Source organism: Malus sylvestris, chromosome 15 (assembly GCF_916048215.2).
Source record: "Malus sylvestris chromosome 15, drMalSylv7.2, whole genome shotgun sequence".
Classification (NCBI taxonomy): domain Eukaryota; kingdom Viridiplantae; phylum Streptophyta; class Magnoliopsida; order Rosales; family Rosaceae; genus Malus; species Malus sylvestris.
The window spans coordinates 48,839,260-48,853,654 of NC_062274.1; the positions used below are offsets into that span (position 1 = coordinate 48,839,260).

Genomic DNA, 14,395 nt, shown 5'->3' on the forward strand with positions numbered 1-14,395 from the left:
CAACCCACATTTTCAGCATTCTGCTAACCCAAGGGTTGAGGATACTATTATTTTTCATTGCCAAATTCCACACTCCAAATGGTAGGATTAATCCCGAGTGGGGCCCGAAAAGGCTCCTGACCACAATCGACGTCTTCTCAAAGTTTTCAGCCAGGGAATCACCCTTGTTTTTGGCAATTTCGTTTTACAAACCTAAGACCAAAGAACATACCTGACTTGGAATTCTACCGCATTTCCACCGAACCACTTGACTGGCTCAAAGTAAGGCAAATGTCGAGAAAGATACCATATATTCTTCCTATGAAATGAAATGACGTATATGCAAACAATTAACGAAGCTTCTAGCCCTTTTCCTAGCAACTTGCCTTATCCCTTGGAGCGTCCATTACATTCCTTTTTCATTCTCTTCTATTGTTCTTCGACGGAATGAGAAACATATTAAAAAGGAACAGGAAGGCAACACACTTGGCCAAAAGGAACATTAAGCCAAACCCGTCAAAGACAGCAACCAAACAAGCTAACTAACTAGTCTTGCGACCGAAAACAAACAAATTAGCCTATATAGTTAGGAGGCATATTTGAACTTCGAAGATAAGTGCAAAGGACGAGAAATGAAGGGATCATGCTAATCGAAAACAATTATACTGATATTTTTACGAGTTTAACTCTGCTTGATCAAAACTTCAACTCAAGAGGGGCAAAGTTTAGGAAAAGAGAAGACCAACAGAGAAACTAATATTTCAAAATATTTGGGTCCGAGAAGTAGTGTCAGTGAGCAATATAGGCAACGTGACTGAGCAGATCGCCAATGTAACTCAGATATCTGGGTGATTTGAATAATTATCGATTCAGTTATCTTAAACAAAAACCAATTGTAAAACTCAAATCAAGTCACTTACAGCCTACATAGCTGTTTCATGGAGTGACATCGGCAGTAGATAGTTTTAAATTGCTTCAAATAACACACTGGCAGTAACTACCTTGCTTCTGCATAGCCCATAAGTTGATCTTGGCCGTTGAGCAGATGTGGCTTGAAAATCTAACAGTAGCAATCCAAGTTGTCAAGTAAATAATCAAATTAGTAGTGAAATAAAGGTAAGGAACCTAGGGTGCGTCGAAAGTATAAAACCATCCATATGAAAATAAATCATTGAAAATCAGAAAAGACGTATACTTGCACAAGTACCTTAAATTCGCAACAGGTCATATCCTAACCGGTATGGGTTTTATAGATCACAAAAACATAAGGAGTTTCGCTGCAGATACTTCTCTTAACTCTCTTCATCTACAAGAATGGTTGATTCATTTCCAATCCCAAGGTCCGTCAAAGTTGCCATTTCATCATCAAGCAATAATGGCAGTGGAGAACCCTGACAATTTAGGTAAATAAATATTTTCTGCAGGAGCAAGAAAGTGATCATACTGGCAATAGATTTCGAATTTTTTTTAGCAATGTAGCATGAAATTTTTCAGCTTGAATTATAAATCAGTGGAAGTAGCAACTGGTACATGCATATTACTTTATACTGAGGGTAACTTAGAGTTTCTCTCTTTTGGTTCTAAATATGCTTGAGTATTGAGTGTTTCATTATTGTTAGCAATAAATGTCTCTCTCTCAAACAGAGAAGAATGTTAGAGAGTTTGACAATTTTTCCCTCTATCAAAATTCAAAAGCAACTGGTAGGAACGACAGTCTGATGACATACTATTCTCCGCCATAGGAACCTATCGATCTTGTATAAATCAATAATGACAGAAGATATATTGTGTAATAAGGAAGGCAAACCTTTTCTTCAAGAAACAATTTCAGCTTGATAGACTTCAGCTTGAAAAAGCTTTCACAAAGAACTTTCAATTTTCCAACCTAAAAAAATGTAGAGTTTTAAGGATACATCCAACAAGACAGGTCATTTAGAGAGAGAGAAAGAGAGAGAGAGAGAGAGTATGTGGGACTATAACTGTTGTGGTGCCTGGCAGTTTCTTCACCAATGATGGTTTCTCACCAATAGATGCTCCCACACATTTGAGAGTAATAGCTGCATAAATTTAAAACTTGGTTTGAATATCATGATTGCTAGTCCACGAAAGAAGCTAATAAAAAGTTATAAAGTTCCTACACAGAAGTCCTGAAGACATTTTCTGAGGGCCTGCTGTTCCAACCAGTGGCTTTTCATCCTCAATTCCATGAAAAACCTTAAGCTCCGCAAACCTGTAACAAAGCATAGGTTTATGAGAAGCCAAGGACTTAACTATTGATTCAAATATCAAGGAATAAGCATTCTTGGTGGTAAAGAATAATCGCATTAATGTCCCAAACCCAAGGCACTTGAATGCACGTATTCAAGGGGGCAGATGAATATCTTGTTGAAAGAGAGATTAGAAAGCGGCGAGATTGGAAAGCAAAGAAATTGGAGAGATTGGGAAAATTGCATTCGCATTCATTCAATTGAATCTGTACAATGAGTATATATATAGTTAAATACAAGAGACCAAATGATGCTGACTCATCATCAAAACAGCTGTAGTAAACTATCCAAAAACCATAACATTACAGCATGATGTGGTCTGTGTATAGTAGGGTTTGATGCTCCTGCATCACTTCTATCATGATTTGTACGCTGAATAGTAGTTCTACTATCATATCTAACGACAGTTTAGGACAGTTAAATTTATATGTTTGCCCCAGCTCTTACCGGATCCTTCAACAATTGTGTTTAAACATGCAAAAGTATGGTCATATGCTTAAGCGATTAAAGTCAATTAAGAAGTTTGGATAATTCAATGGAGTTTGAATTCATAATATCAAAAGACATCCAAAACCAGTCAGTTATGGTAATCTGAAACATGAAACTCACAATGCAAGCAACGTAATATGAGTCCACATAAACTGATATAGCCATTTTGCAAGCAACAATGCTCTTGCACAAGAAGTAAAGGATCTCGGGAACAGCATAGAACAGAACAAATATTTAGGACGCCACTCATGATCTTTTTTTTCTTTTAAAACAGAATGTACAAAAGACTTTAAAAGAGAACAAGATACCTGGGATGAAGCCACTGGATATCTTCGGTATTTCCTTGCATTTTTGACATCACTAATCGAACATACCTGCACTCCAAAACAATTACAGTTCAGAGAAAATTCACATATGAATAAATTGCTTTGCACATAGCTTATTTGGGTCCATTGATAACTAAATCATCTATTCCACAATCACCATCAAGACGTCATAATTTTTTGAACCAAGATTTTACGGAATGCTACCTTCCAATAACAACTTACTGTACTCCTCACACTATTGTAATTTTGTAACTGTAAGTTATGCAGTTTATGATCCCTTATCATCAGTTATCACCAATGTGTGCACAGTACAATCGAAACTATATTAAGTTACTAACTGACTGATTTAGTCAGCTTTAAAACAACAAAAGTAATCCATGCCTTTATGACGAAGATAAATATTCAGTCTGAGGCTCTCAGAAAGTTATGAATCACTGAATACAATAAATAGAACTGACATGCAGAGAGCTTGAACAGGCCCTGACGGCTAAAGAAGCAATCTCCTATCATGAATATGCAGGACTACAGAAACCTACAGTTCTACATGAAAGTGTGCATTACTGGTGGAACAAAAGATGAAGGAGACATGAGAAGAATGAGATGTACCGAATCTCTGACTCTTTTCTTTCACGAGGACTTACCTGAAAGATATTTTAGACAATCATATCAGATTATTGTATATGCGAAGAAGAAAATCTGCAGCACTACTTCAAGGTTTACCTCACTCCCATTCAACATTTCAACTTTAGCTAAACGGGCGACCAAAACAAATCTTGGGATACCACCTTGTCCAGGATCGGCCACTGGATTGTCAGAGAGCCTGATATCCTTTGGAAACAGAAAAATAAGCAAACCAGAAAATATGATGAGATAGGAAAGTAGTCAAATTACCCATAACTTAGATTTGTGCAAATTATCTTATGTCAAAGATCAAGAGGAGAAGCAGATTGATTTTACTAACACAAACTCCAATAAAAGAAAACCAGTAATTGATATGAACTAAAAAGTTGCCCATGTTGAAATACGTGCGCATCTAGGAGTCGTGCCTCTCCCATGTCTCCCCCTTGTTAAGTGTGAGGTTGTGAGTTCAACTCCTAAAAAAATAGGTAGTTGAACCCAATCTAAAGGGAGTATGTTAAGTTGTTCCTATTATTTTTAGTAAAAAATACGACTTTTCTCTTTGGTAGTAAACTTCAAATATTAGGCTCAAGTGGCATGTGAGGAGCAAGAGAAGAAACAATCCTAGTATGGCAGAGTGCACATAGCTATTTCCTTTTTTTTCCCCTCAGCCTGGTGTAGACTGACCTTGAGTATAAACTAAATACCAATTAAAAGAACCCAATATCTGGACATGGAAACTGAAAGACTTTGGAGGATATAGAATGGTAATGTAGCTAGAGGACATGGAATGAGTAGTAATGTATGTACAATCTACCGTGGCACATTTTTAATTCAATATGGTGAGCACGTGCAGGACCAGTTTCAATTTATATTGCAGAAAATGTGCAGCATGCATCTCTCTGAAAGTCACCAGGTCTAATAACACAAATGATGATTGTTCTCACACAAAATCTTACCACTAGTTGTGGGAATGAGTTTAGCGAGTCAACAGAAGCAAGATCCTCAATGTTGTTGCCCCCTGGAGCATATAATGAATCAGCAATAAATCACTACATGAAGGTTGGATGAGTGCTGATAGAAAAGTTGTGATAAGTTACCAAGAAGAAGGCAACGCAAATTTTGAAATGGCTTATGGTTTTTCTCGGGTGATTCATAACCATTTAGCAGTTCATGCATCAAGCCATCATCAGGATAAAAGACTCGGTTCAAATTGTTATTGCTCAAATGAAGCTGCTCCAAGCTGGATGAAGAAACCACTTTGTGAAAATTGTAAAGAAAATATGGCAACATCAGAACTGAGGAACATTTTGCCCTTGTAGATCTTTTTCTACTTAAAGCTCTATATTCCTCTAGTCTACCAAATCAATATAGGTAGCATCGTGTGTGTGTGTGTATGTGTGGATTACGATCTAGGGACACACGTGTGGGGCCCACTTAGTAATGTATTTCGACAATCCAACCATCTATCTTTTGTCTTACCTCAAAGATCATGTCTACTAAAAATACCAAAATTCGAAGTCATATGACCGTTGGATTAAATTTAGTGTGTCTTTGAAGAACTGTCTAATTTTTTGCAAGGATGATCTATGTGTTGGGTTTTTCCAGCCCATGATGAGTTGTCCTAAGTCTATTAGGAATTATAGACTTGGAGGATAAAATTGTTTTCCCAATTGGAGTTAGTTTCTCAATTGGAGTAGGATTCAAAACTAGATTCCAATTAGGATTAATAATCCTTATTGAAGAAGACCTTTATTATGTCTATATAAAGGGGCTATTGTACTAGTTTTGAATTTAAGGGGAGCAAAACAATAAATTGTATACCACTAAAGGGATTAGAGTGAGAGAATATTGTAAAGTGTGTGTGAGAGAAAAGAAAAGAGACAGTGTATTTCTTGTTCTTGTTCTTTCAGGTTTTTCGTCAAGTCCTGGTTCTAGAGATTTGGCAAGATTATTGGTTGTACTCATTATTGATAATGTGAAAGATTGTTGTTAATGTACCGTGGACGTAGGCACATATAGCCGAACCACGTAAATTCTTGGTGTTATTTATCTTGGTTATTTGTTTTCGATTTCCGGAGTTTGTTCTATTTTTCGCATTCTTAAACGCAATATTCTCAAAACTATGAACTATGTACTAAGATATAGAACATTCGGATCGTTGAAATACAATACGAAGTAAGACCTATAAAATGGGTGTCAAAATGTGTGTCAAAGGCATGTCTTCCCAAATCATAACCACCCCCAACCCCACACACACATATAAATTTTTCCAGAGGTTAATAACCTGAACTAGAATATTTACATATCCGGCCAACAGGTGTGAGATAGAGGTTTAATGCTTTCTTGGCAGCCTCTACACTACACCCGAACCACTTTTTTCAAGTTTAAGGACTGTACCCGCTCAACCACCAGAAGATGACTTTTCCCATTATGCTGTGAAGTGAGGAACTAGCCCAACTCCTCACTCCAGCTAACCCCAAAGTAGCTCATGCATAAACTTTTACTAAAAGGGGATCTCGAAAAGATGTAGATAAATCTATATTTCTCAATCACAAAGCCAAGACATCCTAAAACCTACCTTAAGTCTATATTCTTCATTTGTAAGAAACAGGACCAACCTAAGATTCATTCCCAGCCCCAATCCCCCCGATTTTAATATAATTACTGTTGAGGAAGAAACAAGAAATTCTTACTAACCATTTTAGATGGGAAAGTTTCAAGATTTCGTTCCAATCAGCTATACAGTTGTCTTCCAGATTCAGAAGCCGCAAGTGATCAAATCCCTGAACTGCATAAGATGATGCAGGCTGGCAGATAAAGGAGTCCAAAAGCAGAGTAAACAGTCAAAATGCATTGAGTTGTTTGAAATTTAAATAAACACAGTAATATAAAATATTTATGCAATTAAGGAGAAAAGCTCTTGTAAAAGAAAAAAAAATTGAAACCCCTAAATTTTTTAGAAGAAACAAAATGAATTACTGGCTTGAGATGAACCTACCATGGCATCTTTTCCTTTCCTCTTTACAGATTTACCTACTCATTCATAACTTACCATTTCTATTTGATAAAGATTTAACAAGTATTTTATGCCTGATTCGGATTTTGCAAAGCCTGACTGAGCTTGTAATGTATTCAAACGTTTTTTTCATTTTTGTTTTCTTTTCAACTTTTACATTCTGAAAATAGCGTAGTGTCACATCATAGACTATTCTCAGCTAGCTGATACTTAGTGAGTTGGTATACATACATACATCCTTGCATCTATACATACATATATATATATATATGTATGTATATGTGTGTGTATTTCAAAAAATCACCTGTAGGTGATTTTTCCTCTATACATAGTTACATACATACATACATACATACAACAACAACAACAACAAAGCCTTTTCCCACTAAGTGGGGTCGGCTATATGAATCCTAGAACACCATTGCGCTCGGTTTTGTGTCATGTCCTCCGTTAGATCCAAGTACTCTAGGTCTTTTCTTAGGGTCTCTTCCAAAGTTTTCCTATGTCTTCCTCTACCTCAACACCCGTAGAGGATATGACAACAATATAAAATACATGTATAGTAACTTTTCTTTTTGTCACTTTAGATCAAGCTATTAAATGAACATAAAACAAGCATCAAGAGTTCAGATGGCGTACCTCTATGGTGCTTATTTTATTCCCCATAAGATGTAGTTCTTCAATTTCTGGCAAAGAGTGTTTAAGTATTTCAACCTGTGACATTGAACAGACAATACGTAGCTATTGATATAGAAAAGCAAGTAGTAAAAATAAAACCAATAAGAGAAGGAATGGTAAAAGGAGAAATAAACTCAAATAGGCACCTGGGTCCAATTTATGCCAATGTTGTTTAACACTAAAATGTGAATACATTTTAAATGTGGCAACCCAACAATATCTTGTGCCATTGAATTGTAAGATAAATTGAGGGCAAAAAGATCTGGCAACTGTTCGCAGATCGTGCTAACATCCTGCAAGCAAAGATTAACTCAAACACAGTAGGTTAGCCCCGGGCAACTTAAGAAACAAATCTGTTAAAGAAAATACATGCCTGCAAACGTGTACACTAGGGATAGTCTATTAAGTGAGACTGGAAAATCGTACAAACAACCACACACGTGATCCAACAACAAATTGGCTGATTATCAAAAGAACTTAATAACAAGTCACTCAAATCAGTATAATTGCATTAAATGTATCTGTAAACAAACATGTTGTATCCTCTTTTCAAAAGAATGTGCTTGCACACCAGAACTGGTTTCCATTAAGGGGTAAAAGAAAACTGGATTTGCATGATATTTTGCATATACCTTCCAATCTGAAATTAGATTTCCAGTCAAGTCAAGCTCCTTCAAATCTGCAATAAAAGCATAAACATCTTTCCAGTAAGTCTACATCTGTCGACGCACCCGCACAGACAAGTATGCAGTCTGATTGTTTACCACATTCTATTAAGAAAGAACAACTTAAGACGATGGGACCCGGCTAGAACAAGAACCTTATGGCAAATGGTAACATGTGAGTGTGTGGAATATTTCTAGGAAGGAAATAAATGCAAACCATCCACAAGCCAATTTTAGAGAACCACTCACAAATCAAGAAATAAATTGGGACAAGGGTGGAACTGGAATAACTGGAAACGATGTATTTAGTTGTGGTGACCCTAAACACATAGGACTATTTCAAACTGAAAAACTAGCATATATTTTTGTGGGGGTCATATCTCAACCAAAAACAAACTTATTTGATTTCATAAGTAATTGGTCAACCAGTTAACCCTACAGTTTTGGGCTCCAAGGTTCCACAACTAATGCATTCGGATAAAGTATAGTTCTCACGGGATTGAATCGTTAGGTTCGTAGTGGATACAACTAAAACTTACTTGGAACATTATTACGAATATCACACGGGTCTCCAGGAGAGCTAACACCCAGAAAAGATACAGATGCACTTGTCAACTCCTCTAATCGACTTAGCTTGTCTTGAATTTTGTCTTTTCCAACAAGTTGAACATTGACACGCTTGTTGCTCGATGAAAGGACATACATTTCATCTACAACATAACAAGGAACAAAATAATCAGACAGAATTTCGTCAGTTTCTGTGAATGCTACCCATTTCGAGCAAACGGCACATAGCAAACATTGTCTCAGTAGCTATCATATCAACTAAAAATTCGTACTTGCAAAAATCGAGGAATGCTATACGAGTTAACAACTAATGTATTAGCATTTGCCGCTGTTTTCGGAGCAATGGAACAAGTGAGAAACGAAACTGATGAAACAGAGACATACCCTCTTCTTCTTGAGTGGTGTCACCTCGGTATCGGAGCTGGATAGCTTGCAGCAACGTTATGCCAGAGCTGAGATTCTGGGACCGAACAAAGGACCCGGATCGTTCGGAGGTTGCCTGGAAGTAACGAACCTCGTTGAGGGAGCCATCGTGCTTGCCCTCTCCGCTGTCCCAATCAACTCCGACCCATGTGCCCGAATACCCTTGGACAGGCCCCAAGTACCTGACCGTCCCAATTCGACGGGGATCGCCCGCTGAGTGGACTCGCTGCCCGAGTCTGAAATCGGGCATTTTCTTGTCTATTTTCTTGCAATGTGTTGTGTTTGTAGTCGATCTCGATTTCAATTTTGATACTTGTCTGTCAATGGCTATTCGCTGTTTGGTTTCTAGAAAAGTGAGGAAAAGTGAGGGAAAGTTGAATATCAGGGAAGGGGACTCCGGATTCCTTCCATCTAAAAGCACAGGCTCAAATTTAAAAAGTTATAATAACTTTAGTGGTTGAATCAAATTTTAAATACTCAAATTATTTGATGAGGATGATTAGGTAGAAGGGATTCAGAGAATATCATTTTTCGAATATCAAGCCCTCGACTACCAAACCAACAAATTAAGTATAATTTTTTATAATTTTATTAAGTAATCGAAATACGACTTCATAGTCTCTGTGAGTCTTTCCAGCCTCTAGAAGAAATACGACTACGTAACCTAAAATGCTACATTGTAAATGACTTCTTGTCATAAACAAATACAAGCACTACTATATATATAATGAAAACTAAAGCAAAACCTAAATCTTTAACGGGTAAGAAACTCTTATATCCTTGATCCACAAGAAAACCTTAAATACTAGTAAAATAAAGGGTGCTTTAGATTTAGCCCCTTACAACTGATGAACTCTAGATATAAATCCACCTATATTAAAACATCTAAATAAACCCAAATTTTGAATTTTGATGCCATGTGAGATAAAAGATGTCCATACATTTAAATTTATTTACAACACCATGCCACCAACATTAATATGGCTATTACAGTTTTTTTTGTAGACTTTTAATTTATTGTCTTTTGTTTGTCAACAACATTCAATTAGTTTAAGTTTTTTTGCTTTTAATTAAAAAAAAATGGAAGTTCTTTTCTTCTTTTATGTGAAATCGCCTAATCCAAATCTAATTAGTTTAATATACATTCTCTCAGAAAAAATAGATACATTAACTTGTGAAAATAATAATAAAAAAAAAGGTAAAAATAAACTAGTAGATACATTGTTTCTTGTAAAAACTAAACAATAGTTACATTATTTTCATAAAAAAAAAAAAACAATATGTAATTTTTTTTATTTTTTAAATTACATAATAGTTTCACAATTTTCATAAAAAGTAAATAATAGGTACTTTATTTTGCATATATGGGTTTGTAATATGTAGGTAAATTATTTTTCATGTATTTTACATATACTAGGTATATTATTTTTCTTGTTTTAAGCAATCTAACATTTTAAAATTTTAATAGTAGGTGCACTGTTTGAATCAAATGTTTTTTTTTTGTAGGTAAATTATTTTGCATGAATTTTACATATATCAGGCATTTATATATATATATATATATCTGTGTGTGTGTGTGTGTGTGTGTGTGTGTCTCTGTGTGTGTGAGAGAGAGAAATAATTTACCTACATTAATATGTAAAATATAATTTTATTGACTTAATTAAGCATGTATAATAACATATATTAGACATTTTTATGTTATTATATATTAGACAATGAATTTATATTTTTTGTATAAAATCATTAATTCTCCCTTACCATCCATCCGCATGGCATTAATTATGTAAATCAAACTTTCAAATAGGGTTTATAAAAAAAATAAAAATATTCAAATAGGGGTATTTTAGGCATCCGAAATTTTTTTAATGTGTGAAGTCAAACATAATTAATGAATTTGCTGATGTGGAATCTAGTCAATGGTTTTATTCAAGAAAAAAACTTATCTCGGGTTTTATGTAGAGAAAATTAAGTTTTAAGGGCTAAAGTCATATTTTCAGTAAAATAAATAACTAGTTTCCAACAAACTCATGGTCAAACTCATGGCGACACGTCATGAGTTTGCCTACAAATAGATGCGGATGCAATCTCCGTTAGGCGAACACGGCAAAACAAGCGAGCGAGCAAGTAAACGAGCGAGTGAGCAATTCAAGCAAGTAAACAAGCGACCAATTCCAGCAAACAAGCAAGAAGATTCCAAAAACAGGCAATCCAACTTATAATTAGGTACACAACGTCACTCGAGCGATCACCGGTCTAAGCACTCGAGTGATCGTTGTGGTATGCAACAACAATAGACTTTCTAGTAAAAAAGTGTAGGCTTCAACCAAACAATGTAGACATAGTCCAACAGGAGGCCAATGTGGGCCTCAATCATAACCAATCAAATGTCTTATTTCCGAGTTCGGATCCTCTTTGTGACGATCCTGGAGATTCGTAAATTGTGTCCGTTCTTCGTACATTGTGCAATCAGAAATCATTTTAAATATTTTTATTTAAAAATAAACATAAACAGTACTTGACCAAAACTAACCGCACAATGTATGATGAATGAACACGATTCACAGATCCCCAGAATCCTCACCAAAAGAATCCAAAGCGAATCATGTTGGCTTCTTTCCTTCATTTTTCTTTCCTTTACCCCTTATTCTTGGGACTTCCTTTTTATTTTGTCAAAATATTCTTGGGACTTCCTTCAATCGCAGAAACAACCTTAAATTCTTTCCTTTTTTTTTTTGTTTCCTTCTGGGCGAACGAGTGCAACAATTGTAAAATATATTAAAAAGAAATATTTAAAGAAGGCTGGAACCCAGTCGAAGCTAGGGGGCTAGGCCCTCACGCCCATAATATATTACTTGAAGAAAAAACATACAATGGGACATAGTACCTAAACCCCAACGATCAAAAGCAAAATCGTATACAACCACTCTAAGTAGTCAACATGGTCATTACATATTGAATTCAAAAGGTTGACACCCCATTCACTGCATATAAGACTACATAATTGAAAAGAAGGAAATTAAAGAGAAAATTAAAAAAAAATACTTGGAAATTAATAGGTGAGAAAGCAAAAGTGTGGACGATGAAACATACGAACAAGAATTTCAAAACTAGCAAAATTAGCATAACTAAGGCGATTCGATTCTCGATTATGAGGGACAGCAGAGACGACGTCTACGGATCTGGGTGCAGGTGTAAGTGGGTTTGATTCATGGTGCAACGGCATGCAGGTAGTGGCTATGGTACAAGGTCGAGACGAACTTAATCCGAGTTTGTGGTTCTTGGGTTTGAGCTTTGTCAAAACCAGTGGCGGGTCGTGGTCGAGCAGCAGCGGTGGTGGATGGTTAAGTTAAGTATGCCAAATGCGGGAGAAAAGGTGGTGCTTGTGGGGAGGCAAGGTGGTTTTGCCAGGCGTGAGATGGTGGTGGATTCTAGGGACAGGAACAGCAGTGAGTGACGAGACAAGGTAGCAGGCAGGTAGGTAGGTTGAATCTGGATTCAATGCGACTTCGGCTGCTTAGTGCAACAAAGCTTCATTTTTTTTTTCTTTCAAACTACAAAACCCTAGCCTAAGTGACAACGACAAAACAAACCATAACGAAGAAGAGAACATGATAAGAAAAACAAACTAGCTACCAAGGATAGATTCAACCCCAAATGATTAAACCTGTTTTGATACCAAGTTGAATAACAGAGTGCGCCACTAACAAACGAACAAACTAAGTATACACTAATATAATTTTATTAAGTGAACAAAAGATTGTCATGATGACTACATAACCCGAGTGGCTACGGTGTAAATGATTTATTTCATGAACAAATACAAGAACTACTATATATAGTGAAAACTAAAGCAAAACGCTAATCTTTAATGGACAAAAAACTCTAATATCCTTGGCCGACAAGAAAACCTTAAATAATAATAAAATATATAACTAATTTCCAACACGAAACACTCTACTCTACCTTTTGTTTATTGGAAATGTTTAGAACAATTTGACTGAATGAACTTTCACAAAAGATACAACACAAGTAAAGATTTCTCTTTGCTAATACAACTAAAGAAAAGACTTTAAACTTAGAAAAGCAGTGGCTGAATTGTAGCAAAGTTTATTCATTTATACCACAAGTTTAGTTTTCGTCCCTGAATTTTAGTGATAGTTTATTTCGTTCTCAAATTATACCATTTGTTACACTAGTAATTCTTTTTGTTAACTCCGTTAACTTTTCTGTTAAGTTGAAGAGTAAAATAGAAATTTCATTCAAACAATAAAATGATTTTTTTTAAGAGAAATACTTGGCTCCTTAAGGATTGAGAGGGAACTCCTCGTGACTTATTCACTGAACTTCGTGTTTATGATTGAAACTTCTTAAGGATTGATTGAACAATCTTAGTTTTAATTGATTTTTTGCATATGTGATCTTTACATAGTGATTTATGATATAAACGTTTTTTATTATAAGCACAAAATTCTGTGAACAGACCACGAAGTATTTTAAAGAGAAACTCCTCTTTAACCTTAAAGAGTCAAGCTCTTCTCATTTTTCAATAAACTAGATTTTTTTTGTATAAACAGACCACTGTTCCTTTAAATTTGACAACAGAGAGAGAGATTGGACTGAAGAACCACTCATGCAATACAAAGTTAAGTTGGAGGATGAGAGAAACTAATAGAGTTCTAGGACGCAAACTAAACATGGGGTAAAGTTCAGAGACCTTTGCTACACGCACCCAAAAACGAATTAACAAAGGTTTCTATCAACATCATAGGACACTATAAATGATAGCAAAACAAACCATCCGAAACTCAAACGTGAATACAAGAGAACAATTGGAACAACAATATTAATAAATCGAATTTTGATTTGGATTTGATTCGAGTATGGTTTGAATCTTATTTTGATAATTGTCATACAAGCCCCAAGCAAGCGTAAACACATGCAAAGGTGCGAAATCAAGAAAGGAAAATATTCACAATCATGCCATGCTACGGTAATTAAACTGGACGTTTGTATAAATCACGCCAAACCCATGCAAATCCACGCATACTCATCACACCAAGCTCTATCATGCTAACTACTATTCATGCTAGAATAAGCCCAAGTCACATGCTTGGGGCTTGCCAAGTGAATTGTGATGTGGATGATCATAGAAGTTTATCGAGCCTAAGCGGAGTTAAGATTATGGAAGACTTTGGGCTGCTTAGGAGCCCAAAGATCCAAGCCCACAATCTTTGAAGTCCATGTAGGTGAGTTTAAGAGAGAACAAACCTAGTTTCCTTATTTCCCTAGCAAGCCAACCAATCCTTAGGTGAATTGTGATCCTAATATCGTCTGACCCAGGAAAGTAGCGCATCGGGAAGA

General features: G+C 35.8%; 1 protein-coding gene across 2 annotated transcripts; it reads right to left on the reverse strand.

Moving 5' to 3' along the window:
- Positions 1–703: 703 nt before the first annotated feature.
- Positions 704–9,451, reverse strand: LOC126601812 (tubulin-folding cofactor E). Of its 2 annotated transcripts, none has more exons than XM_050268575.1 (16): positions 8,993–9,451; positions 8,581–8,751; positions 8,009–8,055; positions 7,523–7,669; positions 7,338–7,412; positions 6,380–6,489; positions 4,780–4,922; positions 4,639–4,700; positions 3,782–3,889; positions 3,668–3,702; positions 3,044–3,109; positions 2,118–2,209; positions 1,960–2,036; positions 1,787–1,864; positions 1,187–1,397; positions 704–1,039 (listed from the first exon to the last, which is right to left on the reverse strand). In XM_050268575.1, the coding sequence occupies exons 1-15, from the start codon at positions 9,279–9,281 to the stop codon at positions 1,272–1,274; spliced, it is 1,626 nt and encodes a 541-aa protein (XP_050124532.1). In that variant the 5' UTR covers positions 9,282–9,451; the 3' UTR covers positions 704–1,039; positions 1,187–1,271. The 2 variants fall into 2 exon arrangements, with proteins under 2 accessions (XP_050124532.1, XP_050124534.1); XM_050268577.1 differs by having other exon boundaries at positions 1,187–1,370; positions 8,993–9,449.
- Between the last annotated feature and the right edge of the window lie 4,944 nt (positions 9,452–14,395).

What these genes read in the sequence shown, in the direction of transcription:
- LOC126601812 (XM_050268575.1), bottom strand. Translation starts at nt 9,281, where the DNA reads ATGCCCGATTTCAGACTCGGGCAGCGAGTCCACTCAGCGGGCGATCCC. An exon ending in TTTGCGTTGCCTTCTTCTTG is followed by an intron (nt 4,701 to 4,779) that starts GTAACTTATCAC and finishes TATATGCTCCAG; the next exon opens with GGGGCAACAACATTGAGGAT. An exon ending in AACTGCCAGGCACCACAACA is followed by an intron (nt 1,865 to 1,959) that starts GTTATAGTCCCA and finishes ACATTTTTTTAG; the next exon opens with GTTGGAAAATTGAAAGTTCT.